Below are 22,638 nucleotides of genomic sequence, written 5' to 3'. Positions count from 1 at the left end.
GGGAAGAGTGTCCCAAAGGAGTAAATGAATGCCAAGAATCTGAGGCAGGAATGGGCCTGGAGGATTTGAGGCACACCAAGGAGCCCAGCATGGAATAATAAACAAGGAGAATAGTGAGAAAACAGAGGTCTAGATCATGTAAGGCCTTGGTTGGGTATGTTAAAAAAATCTAGCTCTATTCTAAGAGAAATGAGGAGCCACTGGAGAGTTCTGATCACAGGAGTAATCAGCCCTATCTTGCATTTTAACAGGATCACATTAGCTTCAGTGTGGAAGAAGACCACAGGGAAGCCAGTGTGAAAGCAGGGAGAGAAGTCAGGAGTACAGTAATAAGGTAGGAAATAATGGTTTTCCGGACAGAGTGATAGTGGTAGAGGTAGTGAGAAGTGGATGGACATAGTTAAGGTAAAGTCCATACAGTTTGCCAATGATTAGTTTACTGTCAAAGATATGATACTGATTTTTTTTTTTTTTTTGATACTAAGTTTTTGACCTGAGCAACTGGAAAGATGAAGTTGCCATTTACTGGGACAGGGAAGATTCTGGGAGGCATAAAGTACAAATCAGAAGTTTGGTTCTGGACATGTAAATGGGAGATGCCTAATACAAATCCAAGTAAAGGAGGCAGCTGGATGAATGAGTGTAAAGTGCGGGGGAAAAGGATTGGGCTTGAACTATAAATTTGGGCATCATCACATAGATATTTAAAGCCACGAGCCTGGATGAGATCATCAAAGTGGTGGTTGTGTGGAATAGGTAGTATAAATAGTACCTGATATGGCATTAGGCATAAAGTAGGTCTTTAATAAATACTTTACCCTTGCAGCCACAGGAAACTTGGCAGGCTGTTCTGGAAATAGTAAACCATGCTTTAGGGCAGTGGTCCCCAACCTTTTTGGCACCAGGGACCTGTGCTCCTATGAGAATCTAATGCCTGATGATCTGAGGTGGGGCTGAGGTGGTGATGCTAGTGCTGGGGAGCGGCGGCAAATACAGATGAAGCTTTGCTTACTGGCCCGCCGCTCACCTCCTGCTGTGCAACCCAGTTCCTAACAGGCCACAGACTGGTACTGATCTGCGGCTCAGAGTTTGGGGACCCCTGCCTTAGGGCATATTTTAGACTAGCCCATGTATATAGGCCTTTCACAATCGGCTTGGTTTTCACAAGCCTTTCCAGAGTTAAGAGTTGTTGGTTTTGGCTTTCAAATCTTAGTACCTTCACATGGAATTCCTTATGAAATTAGACTGAACATTAAAGTCCCCATGTTCTTGCCCACATGGCAACTATAAAACACTACATTGTGGCAGTAGACAGGGGCTTACTTGGAGCACAGAGCACCTACACACACCCAGCTGAAACAGATGAAACCTCCATTTCATTAAATCAGCTCCCAAAAGGCTGATATCAGCTCAGGATACACACACCTGGACACTAGGGTCTGGCTCCTTCAAGGCTCCAAATGGCTTTTCTCTCTGCTGGATCTAATGGGCACATTCCTGGCTCATGGTGTCATATTTCTCCTCACAACTAAGACTGAGATTTCCTTAGGCTTCTGTCCAGAATGCTCTGCCTCCAGATAACAGCAGGGCTAACCCCCTCTCTTTCTTTGAGTCTTTGCTCAAATGTCACTTTCTCAAAAGACCTACCCTGATTACTCCATTTAAACTTGCAACCCCTTCTCCAGCATTCCTTCGACTTGCTCTATTTCCTTCCATAGGACTTATTACCTTAGAAGATATTGAAAACATTATTACCATTTTTGTTTATTAACTGTCTTGTTCACTGGTATATCATCAAAGCATAAAACACTGCCTGAGACACAGTAAGGAAGTGCTTACCTTGATGTACCCTGAGCCTTTCCTCTGGTGCCTCAACTTTGTACAGCAGATTCCTTTCAGAGAACCCTGGGTCTCCCACAGACCAGACCTGAACCTCCTGGAGGTATCATCCAATCAGGTTGTAGCTGAGTTCACTGAGTAGCCTGATTGCCCATCCCCAGGGGAACACAAGATTCATTCTTAGGCAACCTGTGACCAGCAATACCCAACTCACCAACCTCACATTCTGGTTATTCCTGTTCACTCTCTCAATATATACTTGTCAGTTTTCTCATCCCCAAGTCACTGCTCTCCGCTTCTTCTTCTCGGCCCAGTCTCCCACTTCTCTCCCCCATGTACCATACTCTCACTTTCCACTGTATTCTGTGAAACTTTGTTCCTTTACGTCCTCAGCTTCTTCAGTGAATATTCCTTCCATGTTCTGCTTTCATAGAAATCTGGGTCTCCCTGAAAACACCATTTCCCCTACAGCCCTGCATCAAGAAGGCTGTTCTTTCTTCTACGGCCCATGCATCTGAGGATCTCTCATAGCCATTTTGTACTCCGAGCCACCAATATAGCATCCTTATTTAAAAAACAAACAAAAACCTGTTCATTGTTCATGCTATCCAGAAATACTACCTCCTATACTCCAGTGCTGTTCTCATTTACTCCCTCTCCATTCCCTAAGACCTTAGCTCACAAGACATCCTTTCCAATTAAGCTTAGGAGGCTGTTCAGATGGCTTAGAATTTTCAGTTTTATCTCAATTACAAAGCATTCAGTTGGTACTCAAGAAATATTTGCTAAATGAAAGTGTGAAGAAATAAAATCTGGGGCATGAAGCAAAAGGCAAGCTGAGGTTCAAGTCTCATTTGGGGGCTCTATATTAGGTGAGTACTATTATTTACACTTTTAATGGGAAATTGAGGCTTAGCAGTTAAATAATTCACTCAAGATTATAGCTAGTAAGATGTGAAACTGGACTTTAAAATTTCATGTCCAACTCCACAGCCCATGTTTTTAACCTCAAAACCCACCACCCTCCTGAACAACAGAGCTTGCAGTTAAAAGGCAAGGTTTTATACAGCTCACTGCATATGAGTAATCTGAATAATTTTCATAAGGTCAACAAGTGATTCTGTCATGTATATATCAGCAGCAGGGAATTCTCAAACAAACAAACAAACAAACAAACAAAACAGAAAACTAGTCCACAAAGACATAATTAAAAGAATATAATGAAGACAAAAAAAATCCAAAACATTTATTTCCAGATTTTTGTAGTATCACTGGAATATAGACATTTTAAGAGCATTTCTATATATTAGATTCTCAAGAACAGAACCTGAGATGGAGAGACAATCCTCATGCAACTATATCTATGGTACATTCTCAATTAAGAGTCAGCCAACTATGATTTGTGAGCCAAATCCACCTCTCTATTTGTTGTTTGTATGGCCCTTGAGTTAAGAATGTCTTTTACATTTTTAATAGTTGGGGGAAAAATCAGAAAGTATTTCATGACACATAAAAATTGTATTAAATTTAAATTTCAGCCATAAATAAAGTTTTACTGGAATACAGCCATACTCATTTGTCTATATGTTGTCTATGGATGCTTTCATGTTACAGCAGCAAAACAGAGCAGTTGAGACAGAGACAATAAGGCCCCCAAGCCCTAAAATATTGACCATCTGGCCCTTTACAGAAAAAGTTGGTCATTCCTGTTATAGATCACTTCTTCTGACTTATCTTCCATAGTTCGCAAACTCTGTCTTCAGTTGTATCTAATTTGATCCTAAATCTTTGTCAAGTTTTTCATTTTGGTCACTGTAATTTTTTTTAAATTCTAGTTCTTTATTTTTCAAACCTAATATTTTACTTTTTATAGTTCTCTATTCCATGTATATAATCTTATATTTTATTTCCTTAACTATAGTATATATAATTGCTGTATAAACAGTGTCTGGTAATTTCAATTTTAGAAGTCTTTGCGAGTTCCCCTCTGATATCTGTTGTCTTTCGGGGTCTCAATAATGGAGCCTTGTTTCTATAAGTGCTTAGTTTTATTTTGTTGCTTTTTGTTTTCATAGCTGCTCATTTCCTTGAAAAGTTATTTGTGAGGAACTGATGTATCTTGCTCCAGAAAAGGTTTGCATTTGCTTTTGCCAGGAGCCTGGAGGCACTGCCAGTCTGGAAGACCTTAAACTGAGTTCTTGGATCACCTGAGTGATAAGAACTCTAGCTCTGAATATCAAATGTTTCTGTTTTATTAACTTATTCCTCTGATTGACTCAGAGCTCTAGCAACCTTTTCTGCAGTTCTAGTGTAGATGTACAAGTCTAGTTCTAGTTCATCCTTATGTTGAGTTATTTGCGATTTCAGCTTGACATGAAAAGGATTGAAGATCAAAATATAAAAGAGATGTTAATAGACCTAGAGGTTAGAATGAGGTCTAACATTTCATCAGAGTTTCAGAAGAGGAGTAGAGAGAAAGTGGGGCAGAGGCAATACTTAAAAGAGATAATGGTTGAAAATTTTCTAGAACATATGAATTATTTATACTTAAGAAGCTAAATGAAACCAATCAAAATAAATGATTCTTACACGTGTATACTTATTCATACTTCATAGAACCCTTTCTTTTATTCTTCATAAAACCTTAGGAAATGGGTATTGTTATCTATATTTTTCATAAGGAAAAATTTGGATTCAGAGATCTAAAATGAATTATCTAAGGTCCTGTAACTTTAATCAGTAGGAGCATAATATGCAAATTCAGTTCATCTAATCCAAGTTCATTTCCTTTCCTATACATTAGAAATAGAACACAATACAACATAGCAGAGAAGGATTTTATAAGGGGAGATCTTAAAATTGCTAAGGAATTACCCACAAAAAACAGAATCCGGAACTTGAAAACTTCTCCTTGGATGCACAGAAAAACCTTTTTCCACATATCCGTGCTTTCTTCTGAAGACAGCATTGGTTTGGAAAAAGCCTTTGCAGTAAGAAGCAGGCAAGTTCCACCTTGTACATTAAACTGTGAGTTAAAGCAAATGAGGCCAAGCTAGTTCCCTGACCTTAAGACCAATTTGACTCAATTGGTTCATGGAACCAGCCTGGTCCACAACAAAAGGCTACACCACAGCCTACTGTATACCACCCAACTGTCAGGACAGCAGGGCAGGAATGTCCCCCTAATTCTCCTCCTTATACTCTTGAAGACAATTTAAATACTGTGGTTAACATGTCCCACACGACATGTCTTCTGTTCATCAATGTGATTCAACTTGATAATTACTACTCTCGATTCTGGTGGCATTTCACTTGCTTAAAATCTTCATTTGCTTTTTTTTTCTTTTTTTCCAGAGCACTAAATTAAGAATTTTCTAAAAGTAAAGCCTGTGGCTTTCTAACATAATCAAGCCCTATTCTCCAGATGTTAACATGTAGTTGACATCTCTCTACTAGCTTGGTATAAAGAGCAGACCATTCTTCCTTCATGGCTGCCTTCACATGTGTAAAATATTGGAGAATTACAACTCCTGAATTCACAGTGTGAGGCACCAGAGCCAAAAAACCAGATGCCAGGAAAAGGAGCTAGATGCCAGACAATTCAGTAGGAAAGCCAGAGAGCCCCTGATTTGATGTCTTATATGCAGGTATAGCCATCACTATCAGAAGCAGCTGTGGTCAAGGCCTCATGCAAGAGAAGAAAAGGAGACACAATTCTGATCTTTTATGCCTGTCTGGTACAGGACAGAGGACATAGGTATACAAAGATGACTAACAACAAAAAGGATCTATAGGCAGTTTTGAAACCATTTATTGTGCATCAACCATGTGAGAGGCCCTATACAGGGCATGAACGCACAGAGTGGATAGAGCATCTTGATCTAGTCATCCACCTATTGTTCGTCATTCGCCTTGATGTAGTCATCCACCTATTGTCCATCCATCCATCTGTCCATCTAACCATGCATCCATCCTTGCAGGCATGCATTCGGTATTTACTGAGCATCTAACAAGTATATGCCAGTACTGTCTAGGTGTTAGGGACACCAAGAAGATGAGAACAGGGAAGGATTCTAGAAGGATTAGAAACTATTTACTTGAAAGCCATTATGAATTAATCATTTCAATTAAATCCTTACAACAACTCTGTGGGGCAGGTATATTGTTATCCTCATCTTACGGAAGAGTGGTTAAGTAGCTTGCCCCAAATCACAAGGAGAGTAAATGGCAATTTGGGATTTGAATCAAGCTTTGCCTGGCTCTGAGCCTGTGCTCTTAATAAATTAATAATTATTACATAGTTAATTATAGTATAATGAGATAATTGGTGACAGAGGTGGAAAATTCACAGGAAGTACAGAGGAAGAGATAATTAATTTTGTGTAAGGTGGAGGCACTCTTTGATTTTTTCCTAGTAAACAAGCAAGGAAAGGAAATTTCAGGCACAGGTAAGAAACATATGCAAAGGCAGAGGAAAAATGAGGGTTTACCTATGAGAGAATGACAGGAGGAAGACAGGCCTGATCATGAAAGGCTTTGCATGCTTGGCTGCAGAGCACCTTTGAGAGGCCACCACCTCCTACTGCAACTCAACAACCACCCTCCATTCTGTAGCAAAGCCTTTCCAGGGGCCTCCTTGTCCTTCAAAATCCTGATAGTGGCTCCTGCTGTAATGAGCTGTCTGTGCCAGCCAAATCTAAGGCCTCATGTGTGCACACACATTCCCACCCTCTCAGGGCCCCTGCAGACTGTAACATACTTCGGGATTCTGCTGACAGAGGGTAGAGTCCCAAGGGAATATCCCCAACGACCACAGGGGTGATGAGAGCTGACCCTTCAAATTTGGAGCCCACCTCTCACAGACCTCTCCACCACAGAGTCAAGTCACTTTCTCATTCTACTCACAGTTTAGAGTCCAGCTTCAGGAGGAAGCCCAACCGATCATACTCTGCAAAAGAAAAGCAGAAAATGTCACTGAAGGCAAGCCACTGCTGACACTAGCAGACTGCATTCCCCAGTCCAAGACCATGGGGACGGACAACTGCTTTAAAGAACAGATACAAACATCTGTTTTGTGAAGGACCAGGTTCAAGCCAGGTATTTCCCAGGCCACCTGGGCCAACAAGTCCTATGCTGGTTAAATGTGGTGCCTGAAACTAAAATTTAGTAAACCACAAAAGTAGACCCCTGGAGAAGTAAGAAGGTCAGAAGAAACCTCTGCTTCCTCTAAGCTCTATGCACAATTTTGCTCATTTAGCCATGTTAACTGTGCGGTAAAAATGCGGCAGCTAAGGGGTCTTCAAATCTATGGCAACGATCCTTTTCATAACAATCACAAATAATTGATAGATGTGATTACATAAGGAATAAGGAATTTAAAATGAAATCTAAAAACAAATTAATAAGATGTTTTCAACAAATGATACATCATTAATATTTTATTTAAGTTCTTTATATCTTGTCTCATTCTAAAATGAAGTTAGAGCAGTTTTAAAATTGTATGAAGTACAACATTTTAAAAAGAAGAAATCTGGGGGTTAAGGATAAATAAACATAGGAAAAATAATAAAATGCAGCCAGGATAAGAATACCAAAAGTAGATGTCCTAAAGTCCTCTCTGCTTACCAGAGGATTGCAGATCTATCCCCAAGATTCCTCACAGCTAAAACGAAATGCAAAGCACTGATACAAATGGTTTACGGAGTCCATAAAATAAACTGGGAGAATCACAGCTATCCCTGATACTAAGACTTGAGGGAAGTTTCCTCTGCGCCCCCAAAAATATTTGTGTAAGGAAAATGATAGGATGTGTCATAGGATTGTTTCTTTACAGCTTGGTTCAATGATTGCAAAGTGTGTGTGTGCGTGTATGTGTGTGTGTAGAATGGCTTCACTAAAATAAGGTGGTCTATGAATGCAGTTCTCAGCTGGTGCTGGCCTGGCTTCATCTGAAGATAAAACGGAATCATTAAGACCAAACAATGGGATGGAAGAGGCCAGGCAGCAAGGCTTTCAAGGAACTCAGTCTCACTAAGCAATGAATGGCCAAGAGAGGGAAATTACACATGCTGACAAGTATCTCACAGGAATCATTCTGTAAGGCCAATTAAAGCCAGACTCATGTGCTTTTATAAGCAGCTGAGTTGCAGTGAGAGAATAATTCCTCTTCTTAAAACTGAAGATACCAACTAGGACACATAACTCAAGAGAGGGCTTGCTTCCCAAGAGATCATGATTGGGTAAGTAAAAGGCTTTCCTCAAAATAATTCTGGTTTCGCTCTAACTCAGATAAATGAATGAGATTTTGCTTAACATATGAAGAACTTATAAGGTTTCAATTTAAAAAATAAACTAAAAACAAAATTTGCAAAAAGTTAGTTTCAAAGTTTAATACTCTTTCAATAATTCTATTTTATTGTTTCATGAAAAAGAAAATCCCATTAACTTGGTAAACACCTGTTGCTTCTCTCCTGCTCCCCCCACCCCGTCATAACCTTGGGACAATTATCTTGCTATTGCTCCTCTGACCCAAGTTACAACCCCCTTGGACGTAGGCTGAATCTACACTTTGGCTGATTCCTTCCAGAGAAGGCAGAGAATGTTTTCTCCCTGTTGCAAACTCAAATGTCAAGGGCCAAGCAAGAACACAATATAAATGAGAAAGTGAGAGAATGTGATACCTCTTGCAGCAGCTCACACCACTTATGTTAGCTGCATTAAAAACAGATTCTGTTAAAATGTCTTTTTTTTTTTTTTACCACGTATTTTCTGTAACCATAATTTTATCTGTGGTTTATATTCAATGGCATCTTAAGTTTTGTTTTACAACACACACTAATTGCATATTAAACATGAAAGAACACATTGCATTTCTAAAGAAATTATGTCCTCCTATGGCTTTCTTGGACTATCTGCTGTTTTCCTTTCACTTAAGAGACATGAGTACCAGCAATATTTCACTTTACGCTTTAAGAAAAGGTAACTGTGTGGCTCGATGACAAATGGCAGCCAACACTGGCTTCGGATCAGTGTGTGAGCTGATGCAGGGATCATTCTGCCTGCTCCTTTCCAGTGGTTCTTTCCCTGCCGTCCAGTCGCTTCCTCACACACATGCACCCACCAGCTGAGGAGTCCAAGGGGACCCTCGACAGATCTCCAGAGCTCTCTGTGTGCAGCTCTCTCCTCTCTGGTACTCTGCCTGCGACTTCTAGCTGCCTGGGTTACCCCGAATTCTCAACTCTGTTTCCTCTTGGGAAGGCTCTTGGGTTCTATCTAGGTTGTCCTTCTGTGTGCTGTGGTCTGGAAACTCTGTTCAGGCTGTTAGTTTAGGTAATTATAGGGCTAATCTCATTTGTCTCCCTTTCAGAGATCAGTGTCCTCTGCTACTTACTGTTCAACATTTGCAAAATCTTTTTCCATATATTTTGTCTGTTTTTTAGTTGCTCTGCCTTTCTTCACTTTTCCCTTTATCCAGTCTAGATCTTACCTTGCTCTACTGTTCAGTTTAGCCTGCACAATGATCTTTCCAATGCACCCAAACCGAATCTCTCATTCCTGCCCAACCCTCTCTCCTGAGCTCCAGACTTGTATGTACAGCTGTCTCCTGAACATTTCCACATCCTATAGACACCGAAAACTCAGGCTGCCCCACACAGTTCATTTTCATTTTCACCCCACTCATACATGCAGACCTGGTTCTCCTCTTGCATCCTCTACCTTATAAATGGTACTATTCACCCAGCCGCCCTAGCTTGAAACCTGAGAGAATTCCTTGATTCCTGCTTCTCTCTTATTTAATTACCATGTCCTTTTATTTTCATCTTCACAATGGATCTCAAATACACTTACTTTTCTCTATTTCTACTATCCTTGACTAAGAAGCCAGCTTCCTTTCTCGCATGGATTATTGTCATGACCTCCTACCACATCTTCCTGACTCCTGCCTTGACTCTCTCTAATAGATACTCCATGTAACCAGAGCTATCTTTCTATAGGATAAAAATGGTTATGTCATAACTGCTTAAAGCCTTCTATTGTTCTCAGGATAAATCATCTTAGTTTACAAGGTCCTTCGTGATCTGGCCTACAGCGACCAGTCCAAGTTCCCTTTTTGGGTCCTCGCATTGCCCCTATTCTGCCCCTGCCATACTCCATGATCCAGCCAGACTATTTTCTTTGCCTCCAAAGTATTTTTATTACTTCCAGGCCTTTGTACATGTTTTTCCCTTCACTTAAAACATTATTCACAACCCTTTTCACATTGGTTATTTCCTATACACTGCTCCTGAATGACCCAAAGTCACCTCAAACTCAAAATGCTACAAATCAGACTTATCTTCACCCTATCCCCCATACGTTTTTAGGTTTGTTTTGTTTGGTAATGGCATTGCCATTCAGCTCCCCAAGAAATAAATTTTTGGTGTACCCTATCTTTCTCATTTCTAAACACAAGCGGGGGGGTGGGTGGTGAGGAGAGAAATAGACAGGAGTAAAGGGGGTCAAATATACAGCGACAGGATATTTAACTTTGAGTGGTGAACACACATTATACATATGACATTAATGAATTGTACACTTGAAACCTACATGATTTTATTAACCTATGTCACTCCAATAATTTTAATTAAAATACATACAGACAGATCCTCCTCCCTATACCATAGTCACTGCTTTTGCTGGAGTCTTTACTGTTGTCCAGATAATGCAGTTACCTCTTAATCTGTCTGTCTTCACAGACTCACCTTCTGCCATTCCTCTCTAGGCAGCCTTTATGCCTAATAGCCATCGCAGATGATGTTTCTAACATCTTTAACGCCCTCACTCACCTTGCTGACTTGGAAAACACCTGCTCATCCTTCAAGATACGGCTATCACCAAGGCTAAATCTAATAGATATTTTTGTAGCGCCACAAAGACCTTCAAGGTTTGGGCTCTGCCTACTTTTCCATCCTATTTGTGCACTTTTTCCTCCCCTATGCTCTCTGCTTTGGCCATTTGGTCTTAATTGTATTCCCTAAATAAGCTATGAGCTCTCTCAACATAGGACTTTTCCTTAGGAGCAGTTTTTTTCCTGCCCGAAATGTGTCCTCATTTCTTTATTTGGTTAATTCTTGCTCATCCTGTAGACCCTGGTTAAAACACAGTCTTTTTGAAGAACATTCCCTGACCCTTCTGTCTAAACTGCAACCCCCTTACATGTTCATTACTTGTCCTCAGAGCCCTTAAATTCCAGTTTGGAATTATACATTTATCAGACTATTTGACTAGTGTCTTTCCTCCATGAGACTAGAAGTTCTGCTAAGGCATCATAACTAACATTGTGCTTGGCATGTTAAAAGAATGAGGAATTAATGCCTTCTCTGATCTAAACCATTAGCCTGTTTCCTTATATGTGCTCATCACCAAATGGAGAGAACTTAATGCATTTCTGCCATTATTTGCTCGTAAGTCTGTAGTGCACATCTGTTGTTTTTGTCCTCCTTTAGAAATAAGCCCCTTGAATTTCTTTCAGGCAACTACTCTTCCCTCACTGCTGGCAAGAGGTGAGACTGTCCACAGGATTAGCCTAACCAAAGCATAGTTACTTGGTAAAATCTAGGTTGATTGGACTCTTTTTCTCTTACGCTAAGTGATACAAGGGAGAAAAACTATGAAGAGATGGACCATTTGTTGCAATCTAGATTCCTGGCACTGCCCTTCATGTCCTGAGGGCCAGCTATTAGGCTTTTAATTTGATTCTGTGGGTACCTATGTCCTTCCAGTAAATTCCTTTTTCTTTTGAGTTAGCTTGGTCAGTTTCTGTTGCATACAATTAAACAACTCTAACATTATGTATCTGTACCTCTAGCACCTAATATAGAATCTGGCATAGAACTACTGTTCTGTAAACGTGCAGAATAAATGGAAGAATAAATGGAGTGACCAAATGACCAAGGGAGCCTAATAAATAGTCCTAAGTCCTGGATTCTTTGTTTTCCTCCACCCCTTGAGGGAAGAGGGCAATATTAATGGTGGCAGCCATGGTGACAGTAGCATGTCTCTCCCCATAACTAGCTCAACTACCTTGTACACTAGTGCTTCCCTTGCTCTGGCCATTGCTGGCTCTCAGCCTATCCAGCTAATTATATCGCAGTCACCTGCCCATGGAGAGTCTGACCTAGCCCTTCTTAGACACTCTTCCTTCATTTCAGTTTCTGGCTTTTACTTTAGGGTTCTCTTTTATTGACTCTAAATATGCCAAGGTAATTCCCTCTTGTCATTTATAAAAGCCTAAAATTTAACTTTCTCCATAAAGACTTCCTGAGGCTCCTGAGTAACGAGTGACTGCCCCATCTCCAATCCAGCCAGGAATCTTGCCTGAGAAGTGCTCTACTCTCATATTTATAAGCTGTTATATGCCACATAGTCATAAGCTGTTACTAATGGTCTAATCTGTGCACAGTTCCTCATGGAGATCTGACTAGCAGGAAAGTTTAAATATAATCTTTAGGAAATGTAAACTAGAATAGAAAATGATCAGGAAGACATGGGTATAATGCTCTTATGAGTACAAGAGCAGAGCTTCTTATTGTTGGGTTTGGGCGAGGCTACGGATCCCATAGCATTTCCCTGTATACAAATGTGTTCTTAAAGTTGCATGTGAATTCAATCTAAACAATGGAAATGCTATTTTGAGTGTAACAACTCTTCAGGGACAATTCACCTCTGGGGAAGGTGGCAGTAAAGCCCAGGTCTCCCTGGCAGTCCACTGATGCCAAGTCTGTAATAAGAACAGAAAATGCTGGGACTCCCAAGTCGACTAGGCACAATGTGTACTGATGTGCATTATATAGTTCTCCCAGCACCTGAGGGTACTCTCCTCCCAGGTGTCAAAGCAGCAAGCATGCAGTGAAGGAGAGATGCATAGTCTGGTGGGTTAGGCTTCCTGCCTCAGCCAGGCTGGAACGCCCAGCATTACAAAAAAAACCAACCAAGGAGCACATATGTGTCCTTTGCCTGGCTCCAGGTGAGAAATGGCATGGCTGATGCAAGTCTCTGCTCTTCTCCTTCTGAACTTGCACCAAGTTAGACTTGTGAATGCATAAAGTGCTTTTTCAGATGACTAGTCTTTGAAATTAAACATTAATTCTTCCATTGCCATCTCAAAGGAATAACATTGTGTTCTAACTCATATAAACTCCTAGAAGTTCAGAAACTGGACATAAACAAAAGGAGGCCATGCACAAAGGTGTGTATGCACCTAATAATGACACTCCTCTCTATACAAGGCAAAATTAACAGAATTACAAGGAGAAAAACACACTGGGTCTCCTGTCATCATAATGGAAACATATACCACTGAAAACTCAGGCTCACAAAATTAGTGAGAATTGAGATTTTGACAGAATAATTAATAAATGTGAACTGATATGGAGTATCTTACATCCAACAAGTAAAGAATGCACATTCTTTTCAAGCATATATAGAACGTTTATGAAAACTGACCATCTATGAGTAGCCAGTTTATGACAAAAATTTTATGAACATTGAAACAAACTCAAGTTTCTATTCAACATTTAATAGATTCAGTAATACTTTGTATTTCATTTTGCTCATAATTTTATAATGTAAAGAAAATTATAAATGTTTTCACAATGACCTATTTAGATAACCCTAAGTCCCCTCCTGCTTATCTTAGCATGGTGTACAAATGTTATCACTCTCTACCCACGCTCTCATGTGTAAACAGCTAGGAGCACCATACTACACAATGAGATCCTATCTGAGGATGAAAGGAGTTCGTCAAAGTTCCTCAAAGTTCCTCAAGACCTGTGTCCTACCAGATAGAGGCTCACCTTCAGGATTCTCAGCCCCCAAATGGAATTTCAGGGAATACAGATGCACACTGGGAACCAGGCGTGCTGCTGGCGTTTTTGGTCTCCAGTGATCCACTTCCTTTTTTCATTCTAAAGAACCACCACAAATTCCCATCATCTGTCACTGTGCTTTGCACAAAGCAGATGCTTATTATATAACCACTGCTGATAACAACAATAAATATTTCCCATGAAGACCAGTTTGAGGAACATTACTGCAATATATAAAAGTTTACTTTATGGGATAAAAATATGGCCATAAGGCAAAAAAATTCCAACCACATAAGAGAAGAAGCTCTGCTGCCAGATCTTCTTGAAAGGGTCTTTGGCTCTAATCTCCAAGCCATGATGAATTGCTAAGTGTAAAGGGCAGAAGGGTAAATAAAATGAGGTCCTATCCTAACCTAAATAGGCCCCTCATTTCTGAAGAAATGGCACTGCACAGTCTCTAATAAAAGTTATGGACTAATGTAAGCATAAGTAACATATGCCACGGTTTAGGTGGAGGAGGAAGTTGGCAACAGTCCTAAGTGGACTGTCAAACATGCCAGACGAAGGGGAAAACGAGGGGAACTACTCTTTATTGAGCATCTACTGTGTATTCATGCTGCTCTCAGTACTTTCACCTACACCCTCAATTTAATCTTTACAACCCTATGAGGTAGGTAGTATCTCCTTTTTACAGATGAGAAAACAGACGCTTAGAGAGGGGAAATAACATGTTCAATATTTCCAATCAATAAGTGGACCAGCTGGGATGTTGTTAATCCAACCCAGGTCTGACTCTTAAGTTTCCTTCTTTACATTATGCCATACTGACTCTCAGTGGTAAGAAAAAAAACAAGATCCTCATATTAGGAGAGCAGCTGCCATGAGAGCAATTATCTACTATTATCTCCCACCCCCTGCCGGAGCCCTAGCCATGCCCACTCATGAGTTGTGGGAGTCCACAGAGGCCTGACCAAAGTGCAAACAGCTCCCACATCATAAGTCAGGAAATAAATCATAACATAGGATCAATTCATCAAAGACAGACTAAAATAGGAAAAGCAGTTTTATAAAATAAACACAGAAAAATTCACTGACCTAGACTAAATTAACTGACCCAGTAAAATAACTTGGAAGTTCACAAACTGAAATCCAGTCTCAAATGGGTGTATGCTGGCATGGGAAAGGAGAGAAACCTAGCAAGAAGGTCCTAATAAGACTGGGTCTCCTGTGACTATGAGCCCTCCATCTGAGCACAGCACAGCTCTTCACCAGTGTGACGGTGCTGGGGCCAGTGGAGAGTGGACCCTTCAGTGGTAGGCAGAAGCCCCATCCCAGTGAAGGCAAACAGGTCATGCACCAATTTCCCTTCTGTTCTTGATGACAGCTGGGCATGCAACGAATTCAATTCGATTCATGATATCAAGTGTGTCCAGACCACGCTAGGGCATCCTGCAGGAGGATTATGAGGAAAGACAGCTCAAAAGAGCAGTGGGATAGGATATAGAAAATAATGACTCACTCTGCAGTATGTATCTTAAATTTCATGGAGTTTAACACCTAGTAGGTAGATAAGTATAAATAATCACTAAGCAATTATTATATGAAATAAGACATTGTTCCTCTCGCCAAACAAAAATAACTTTATTTTTCCCAGTTGTATGAATAACATGGTTACTGTAAAAATTCAAATGTAAAAAACTTACAAAGAATGAAGTAAAAACCATTTGAAACTCTTATTATCTAAAATTAAGTGTTACATTTTGGTGAATATCTTCCCAGAAATCTCTTTCCACAAATAAATGTGCAAATGTGCGTAATTTTACTTACATGTGGCCTCAATATGCATGATGTTTGTTTCTCTTTTGTTCACTCAACAATATCCTTGACATCTTCTGTGTCAATAAAAATAAAACTGCATCATCATTTTTAATGGCTGCACAGTATTCCACTGGATGGATGTGCTATTATTTATGTAATCCTTAAGTATTCATTAAGTGGATGGACACTATTGTTTCTACTCTTCATTCAACAAATATTTACTGAGTACTTATAATGTGCCAGGTACTGTTCTAAGTACTAGGGACACAGTGATGAACAAGATAGGCAATGTCCCTGACCAAATGAAGCCTACATTCTAGTGAGGGAGACCAAAAGTATGTGAGTAAATAAGCAGATAATTTGAAGGAAAGATGACTGCTAAGAAGGAATAAAGACCTACCTTCTTAGAGAAGGACTGGGTGCCACGAGAATCGAGAATCGATGACTTTAAAGTGGTCTGGGGAGATCTTCCTGCAGAGGTGTCATTTCAACAGAGACCTGAGACAGTCATGCAAAGCAGGAGGTAGGAGCGTTCTAGGTAGAGGAAATGGTGAGTACAAAGGCCAGGAAGCAGGAAGGGACCTGGCATATAGTGGCTTGAGGTCAGTGAGGGGTAAATGGACTAAAGTGAAAGTATGAGATAAACAGAGAGAAACTGAAGTAGCAGCCAGCAAGTAGGGCCCTATAGGTCACAGAGTTTGAATTTTACTTTAAGTGCACCATGAAGTCAATGGAGAGATTTCAGGGGGAATAAGGTATTACCTGATTTACATTTTTGAAAGATCACTCTGGCAACAATGTGGAAAATGGATTGCTGGGAGGCAACAAATGAGCACAGAGAGACCAGTTAGGGGATGTTCACTTGTCTAGGGAAGAGAAAATGGTACCTTGGACAGTGGTGCTAGAAAGAAATGACTGGACAAGGAAACAATGTGAAGATAGAAAAAGTGGGAAAAGGTGAGGAAGAGGAAGAATCAAGGAAATTCCTAGGTTGTGGCTTGAACAGTTGAATAAATGGGAAAGGAAAAATGGGAGAGGAACAAGGTGCAACATACAGATCCTACACGTCTCGTCAGATTTATACATAAGTAGTTTGGTTTGGGGTGAGATACTGTAAATGTTTTTTTCTTTTAATTTTAGATTTTCAATTGTTCATTGTTAGTACATAGAATACAATTTTTTTGTGTGTGTTTTGATCTCATATCCTGTCAGTTTGCTAAATTCAGTTACTAGTTTTTGTAGATTCCTTGAGATTTTCTATGTAGGCAATCGTGCTATGTAATGAGGAGGGTTAGTTTTATTTCTTCCTTTCCAATCTGTATTCTTTGTATTCCTTTTTCTTACCTTGCTGCACTGGCTAGGACTTTCAAAAGTGGTTTCTGATCTTAGGGGGAGAGCAGTCTCTTACCATTAAGTGTGATGTTTGCTCCAGGTTTTCTGTAGATGCCCTATACCAGGTTGAAGAAGTTCCCTTCTAAGTTTGCTGAGAGATTTTATTATGAGTAGATGTTAAATTTTGTCAGATGTTTTTTCTTCATCAATTAACATGACCATTAGTTTTTCTTCTGTTGACAGTTAATATGGTAGATTATACTGAGTAATTTTTTAATGTTGACCTTTTCATTCCAACGATAAATGCCACTAAGGCACCAAATCTGGGTGGGTTAGCTATTATTTCATCAAATATTTCTTCTGTACTGCACTCTTTCTCTTCTTCTGGGAGTCCAATGACACAGATAGTAAACCTTCTGGTATTATCCCATAAGTCACTGAGGTTCCATTCAACTTTTCAAATCTTTTCTCTTCTGTTGTTCAGATTGGATCATTTCCATTGTAATTAAAAAAACATTTTTTAATTAAAAAACACCTACAGCACCTCATTTTCCTAGGTGGTCTCCCATCCAAGTACCAACCAGGCTCGACCCTGCTTAGCTTCTGAGATCAGACAGGATTGGGCTTGTTCAGGGTAGCATGGCCCTAGACTCCATTGTTTTATTTTCAAGTTCACTGATTCTTTCCTCTGTTATCTCCATTTTGTTATTGAGCCCATTCAGCTGAGTTTTTAAAACTTCAGTTATTGTATTTTTTCTTAAATCTTAATTTAGTTCTTTTTTTTTTTTTGGCTAACATATTCTATCTTTCCAATCATTTCAACAGTGTTTGCCCTTACCTTTGAGAGCATTTTCATAATGGCTACTTTAAAGCCTTTGTTAGATTATTCTAACATCTGTGTCATCTCGGCACTGGGATCTATTCATCATCTGTCCCATGCAAATTGAAATTTTCCTGGTTCTTAATATGATGACTAATTTTAGATTGTACACTGGATATTTTGAATACTATGTTATGAAACATTAGGTCTTATTTAAATCCAGTGGAGAATGCTGATATTTTTGTTTTATCAGACAATCAACCAGGGAGAATTTAGGTGGCCAGTTCTGACCAGCATTATGTAGGCTGTGGTTTCAATGCCAGCTCCATTTTCAAAAGATATTCAGGTGTGTCCTCTCATGTATCACTCACTCAGTGTTCAGTCTGGGACTTGAGCCATGGTCTATTCCTTAGTTCAGTTCTCAAAGTCTTTGGTATATTGGTTGGAATCAGATGCATGCGTACACAGCTCAGGGGTTAGGCTGGAAGTTCATAAACAAATTCATGGCATCACTTTCCTGAGTTTCTCTTTCTCTGTTGTTCCTGTACTTTCCAATTCATCGAGCCTCCCCTTCTTGATTCTCTGGCCAGAAAGCTGGGATTTTAGTTACCACATACAACTTGTTTCCTGCACTGTACCTAAACCTGGGGCCAAGCAGCGCGAAGGCAGAGAGAGAAAAAGGCAACCGAATTTTGTCACTCTCTTGGGATTACAGCTCCTCTGCTCAGAGAGGAAGGTTTCCCTTCCTCAGTTTTAGGTGCTTGAGGGCTCCACTGTGGCTACCACCACTGTGGGACAGCCCAGGAACTAGGGCACGAGAGAACAGAGGAAAGACTAACCCTTGGGTTTCCCCCTCTGTCTGAGCCTTAGAGCCCCATTCCCACTCCAGAGCCATAACTAAAGGTCTTCTGGAATTCCCTCTGTGCCCTGGTGTCCACTGCTGGGTTTTGGGCTGCCTCGAGTCTAGGACATGAAATATCAAAAGAAAAATGAGAAATTCACTGCCAGTGTAGTAGTGCTTTTAATTCTAGTCTTTTCCTCTAATCTATCTGCTACTATTTATATTTCGGAGTTCTCAAATAGCTGCTAAATGCATTATGTCCAAGCCTTTAGCTGCATCCGGTGACAGAAATAGATTCTTATACATGCATCTTGTCCACATATCCTGGTATGCATATAAGCCCCCATTTATGCAAAGAAAACACCAGGGAGAGGAAATGCCAGGTCATGAGGTATGTATATATTCAAATTTAGCTAACACATAGTCTTTTCCGAAGTGGTGATAACCAATTTATCCTCTGACCAGTAGAAACCTCTGTACCACAGCCTCACCAAAACTGGAACATCAAGCTTTTCAAGTTTTGCTATTTTGATAGATATATAGTGGTATCTCACTGTAATTCTAATTTGCATTCCCTTAGGCACTAATGTAATCACATATCTTTTCATAGGTTTATCAGCCATTTGGATTTCCTCTTTTGTGAAGTATTTGTGAAGATGTGTATAAAGCATTTAGCACAGTGCTGGCACACAGAAGGTCCTCAGTAAACAGTGGTGGCTGTGATCATATTCTGTGAACATCATTTCCCTGTCCACGCTGAAATGACTACTTTCTGCTGCCAACAGCACAGTTTTATGAAGCAAGGAGACTGTCTCAGACATGAGAGCCAAGCCCCACTGAGCCCGAATGATTTTGTGTAAAAAGGGCAAATGTGCCAATCTATGTGTCTTGCGCTATAGATACAGGGAAGAGAGGAAGTGTGTCAGCATGTAGGAGTTTTAGCCTAAGTGCACAGTAAAGAAAAGTGCAAAATAAAGTGCACCTCCTGGAGGCGGTATGTATTTGAGTGTACGGGGTGCGCATGTACATGGGCAATAGGGTGCATGTCCTCGGGAAGCTGCGATGGTATCACCAGCCTGGTGTTCTGCTAGGCAGCCTGATGGTCACTACCCCAGCATTCCCAGATTTGGGGTCTCTGAATGCCCTCTGCCCCACTCTTTCTGACAAAAGACATATCTTTTTATATAAACCTGAACCATTCTGATGGGGAAGGAGCATCTACAGCAAACTTCTCAGTGCACACTTTTAAAGCAATTGACAAAATCTTCTAGGTGTTGCATCCCACCACTGCTTCCTAGACCATGAGGCCCTAGAAAGGCTTCTTAAGACTTTCCTTCAATTCTGAGGTATTCCATTGCCCATCCCACCCCCCAGGTGCCCCCCACCCCATTAGGCTCCACTTCAAATGTGGCCAGTGCTGAAAGGATGATAGATGGGGAGGGACTGGTACCTGAGCCTAGTGTTTGTCCAGCGGAGTCAAAGGATAGAACCACTGAATCTGCAACACAAGAGGACATGTTCATTTCTTTCTCTTTCTTACAGTAAAAAGACAAGCTCCCACTGGCTCTGCCCAAACCCTCCCCAGGAGAAAGTCAACTGCACAGAGGAATGGAACTCAGCTGCACAGAGCCTCCACAAGTCCATGCCCACCCATCCACTGGGCCAGGAGGCCCTGCTGAGCCCAGCCCCAAGCCTCCTGCCACCGGGATGAACGGCTCAAGGCAGAGACAGGCCCCAAGTTCTTCAGAGGCATTTCTTGCCAAATTAGGGGATAAACTTACTTATTTTTCCTTCTCATAGTGAACAAAAAAAATTAAAACAAAGCATAAGAAAAGTTCTCTCTTGCATCTAAAGGCACTAACATTCCCCTGTGACTTTTCCCTTTCTTTACCTACTCATATACCCAAATGCTTATTATTTTCCCCCCAACAAAAGGCTTATTAAAGTGGCCTATAGGAACTTACAGTAAACATTGGAATAAAATAATGACGTCAAAGAAAAAAAATATTATGTAGTCGGGGGAATGTTAGTGTACAAAATGCATGCCATGAGGACATATACAAATGCTACAGCTAGAATCAAGGAGGCCGGATCGCTTAAATGGCCAAAGAAAAGGTGAAAATGAACAGCTTCAAAATTCAGTGCCTACAATGCATTCATTCATTCATCTATTCAACTGTTCAGTAAATATTTACTGGGCACCTACTAGGTACAAGATACTATACTTTGAGATACAGCAGCAGACAAAAAAAAAAAAAAAAAGCATGGTCTCTGCCTTCATGGATCTACCTGCCATTAATCTAAGAGAAAAAAATATTACCAAACAACAAACTATTCAACTAAAAACTGATTAAATGAAAAAGAAAAGAATGCTGTGAAAGTTTCTATTAGGAAGCAGACATAGTTTGGAAGGGGAGTGGGTGCTGGTTACGGGAGGCTTTCACAAAGAGGTGACACTTGAACTAAAAGCTGAAGGAGAAGTAAAGGTTAACCTAACAAGAACAGAATGGAGCATTCCGGGCTGAGAAAATGTCTACTGTGGAGAACCGAAGCAAGATGGAACAGGGTGCTTCAGAAAAACTAAAAGACCAAAATATAAGAGCAAATACTCTACAGTGATCAGAGAGAAAATTCTCTTGAGGGGTCTTAATAAAGGAGGATGCTACATGATGTTGAAGACAATCTTCTACAACATTTTTATAAGTAATTGTGAATCTTGGATGGCTGTTTCTTATAACATGAGCCAATACAAATGATGGCATAAAGCTAGGGTACAGTTCAATAAACACAATTATAAGGGACACCAAGATAATTTAAGGCCCAAGATAACCTCAGAGACCCCAGATTCAAAAGGGATCACATTCAAAGGGCTCACCTACTACAAAAGAATGTCAGCTGGATGGATATAGGACCAGTGTCTACAGCCACACCCCCACCCCCACCCCCACTTTATCCTTCAGATCTCAGTTTCTACGTTATTTTCTTATTGCGCAAGGAAATCTGACACAAGTTATCATAACTGTAAACAACATCTGTCCCCACTGCTTGACTACATGCTCCATAAAGGCGGACATTATATCTGCTTTCTTCACTGCTGCATTCCCAGCATAAGACCTGGCACTCAATAACTATTTGCTGAATAATAGTCTTAGAGAAATGAATGGACTACAAATTCTTCAGGCAATCTTTCACATATATTTTTTTTCTCATAACCAAATGTCTACAAAGAACTGGGTGGCAGAGAACTGGAAGGGTTCAGATAAGAATCCAGAGGCAGATATTCTGTATTGCTAGTTAAGCGCAGATCCATATGCTTTGAAACCTATCAAGTAAAAGGTGGAGCTGACATCGTTTAATAAAAATGTAGAAGCATGATTGGCTGACCACCGTGAGATACAATCAATGTCTAACTCTTACAAATTCTAATTATCAACATTTCTCACATCTGTCTCCTCTCAACGCTACTGACCTTTCAGAAAAGAACCTTGTTCTCCCCCCCTCACCTCACTCCCTCCCTCTCTCAGCTTACGATTTACATACTATAAAAGTCACTCATTTTAAGTATACAAGTCAATGAGTTTTAGAAAATTTAGAGCTGTGCAACCAGCACCAATGCAACTTTAGAGCATTTCCATCTCCCTAAAAAGATGCCTCGTGTCACACTCTGTTCCCATCTCCAGCTCCAGGCAACTACCAATTTACTTCTAATCTCTATAGATTTGCCTTTTCTGGACATCTGCCTTTTTTTTTTTTTTTGCTGGAGCTGTTCTAATAGACCTCTAACCATACTCCTACCTCCAACTTAGCCCACTTCCATCATCCTTTATACTGCTGCAAGATTTTTCTAAAAAGTTACCTGACTGTGTCTTTGCTCTTGATTAAAATGCTTCAGTGGTTTCCCATAGCCTGTGAGATGCAGTTCAAGCTCTGACATTCAAGGTCTTCACCCTTTTGCTTCATTTGCCACCACTAATATACCTCATGTCCCAGATATGCTAACCTACTTCTGCTTCCCCCAAAAGACATGTGCCTTCATGTCTTCAGACATCAGACATACTATTTTTTCTGCCTGTTTGCATGAAAAAAAAAAAACCTCCCACTTCTCCAGTAAGACTCAACTCAATCATCCCCTCTTCTTGAAG

General features: G+C 40.3%; 1 protein-coding gene across 8 annotated transcripts in view; it reads right to left on the bottom strand.

The window, feature by feature from the left end:
* ST3GAL3 (ST3 beta-galactoside alpha-2,3-sialyltransferase 3) overlaps positions 1-22,638 on the bottom strand; it is a 153,007-nt gene that overhangs the window by 84,159 nt on the left and 46,210 nt on the right. For 5 of the 8 annotated variants that reach the window (XM_015588969.2, XM_015588967.2, XM_015588968.2 and 2 more), the window contains exon 2: positions 6,745-6,787. In XM_015588969.2, coding sequence (XP_015444455.1) covers positions 6,745-6,787 — 43 coding nt within the window. Of the gene's footprint in view, positions 1-6,744; positions 6,788-19,946; positions 19,995-22,638 lie in introns of all 8 variants that reach the window. The other 3 variants (XM_006911397.3, XM_015588966.2, XM_015588964.2) reach the window with 1 other exon arrangement.

This window comes from Pteropus alecto, unplaced genomic scaffold (assembly GCF_000325575.1).
Source record: "Pteropus alecto unplaced genomic scaffold, ASM32557v1 scaffold484, whole genome shotgun sequence".
NCBI lineage: Eukaryota > Metazoa > Chordata > Mammalia > Chiroptera > Pteropodidae > Pteropus > Pteropus alecto.
Note: the sequence above shows the minus strand (reverse complement) of the source record. Positions and strands in the feature narration are given on the sequence as shown.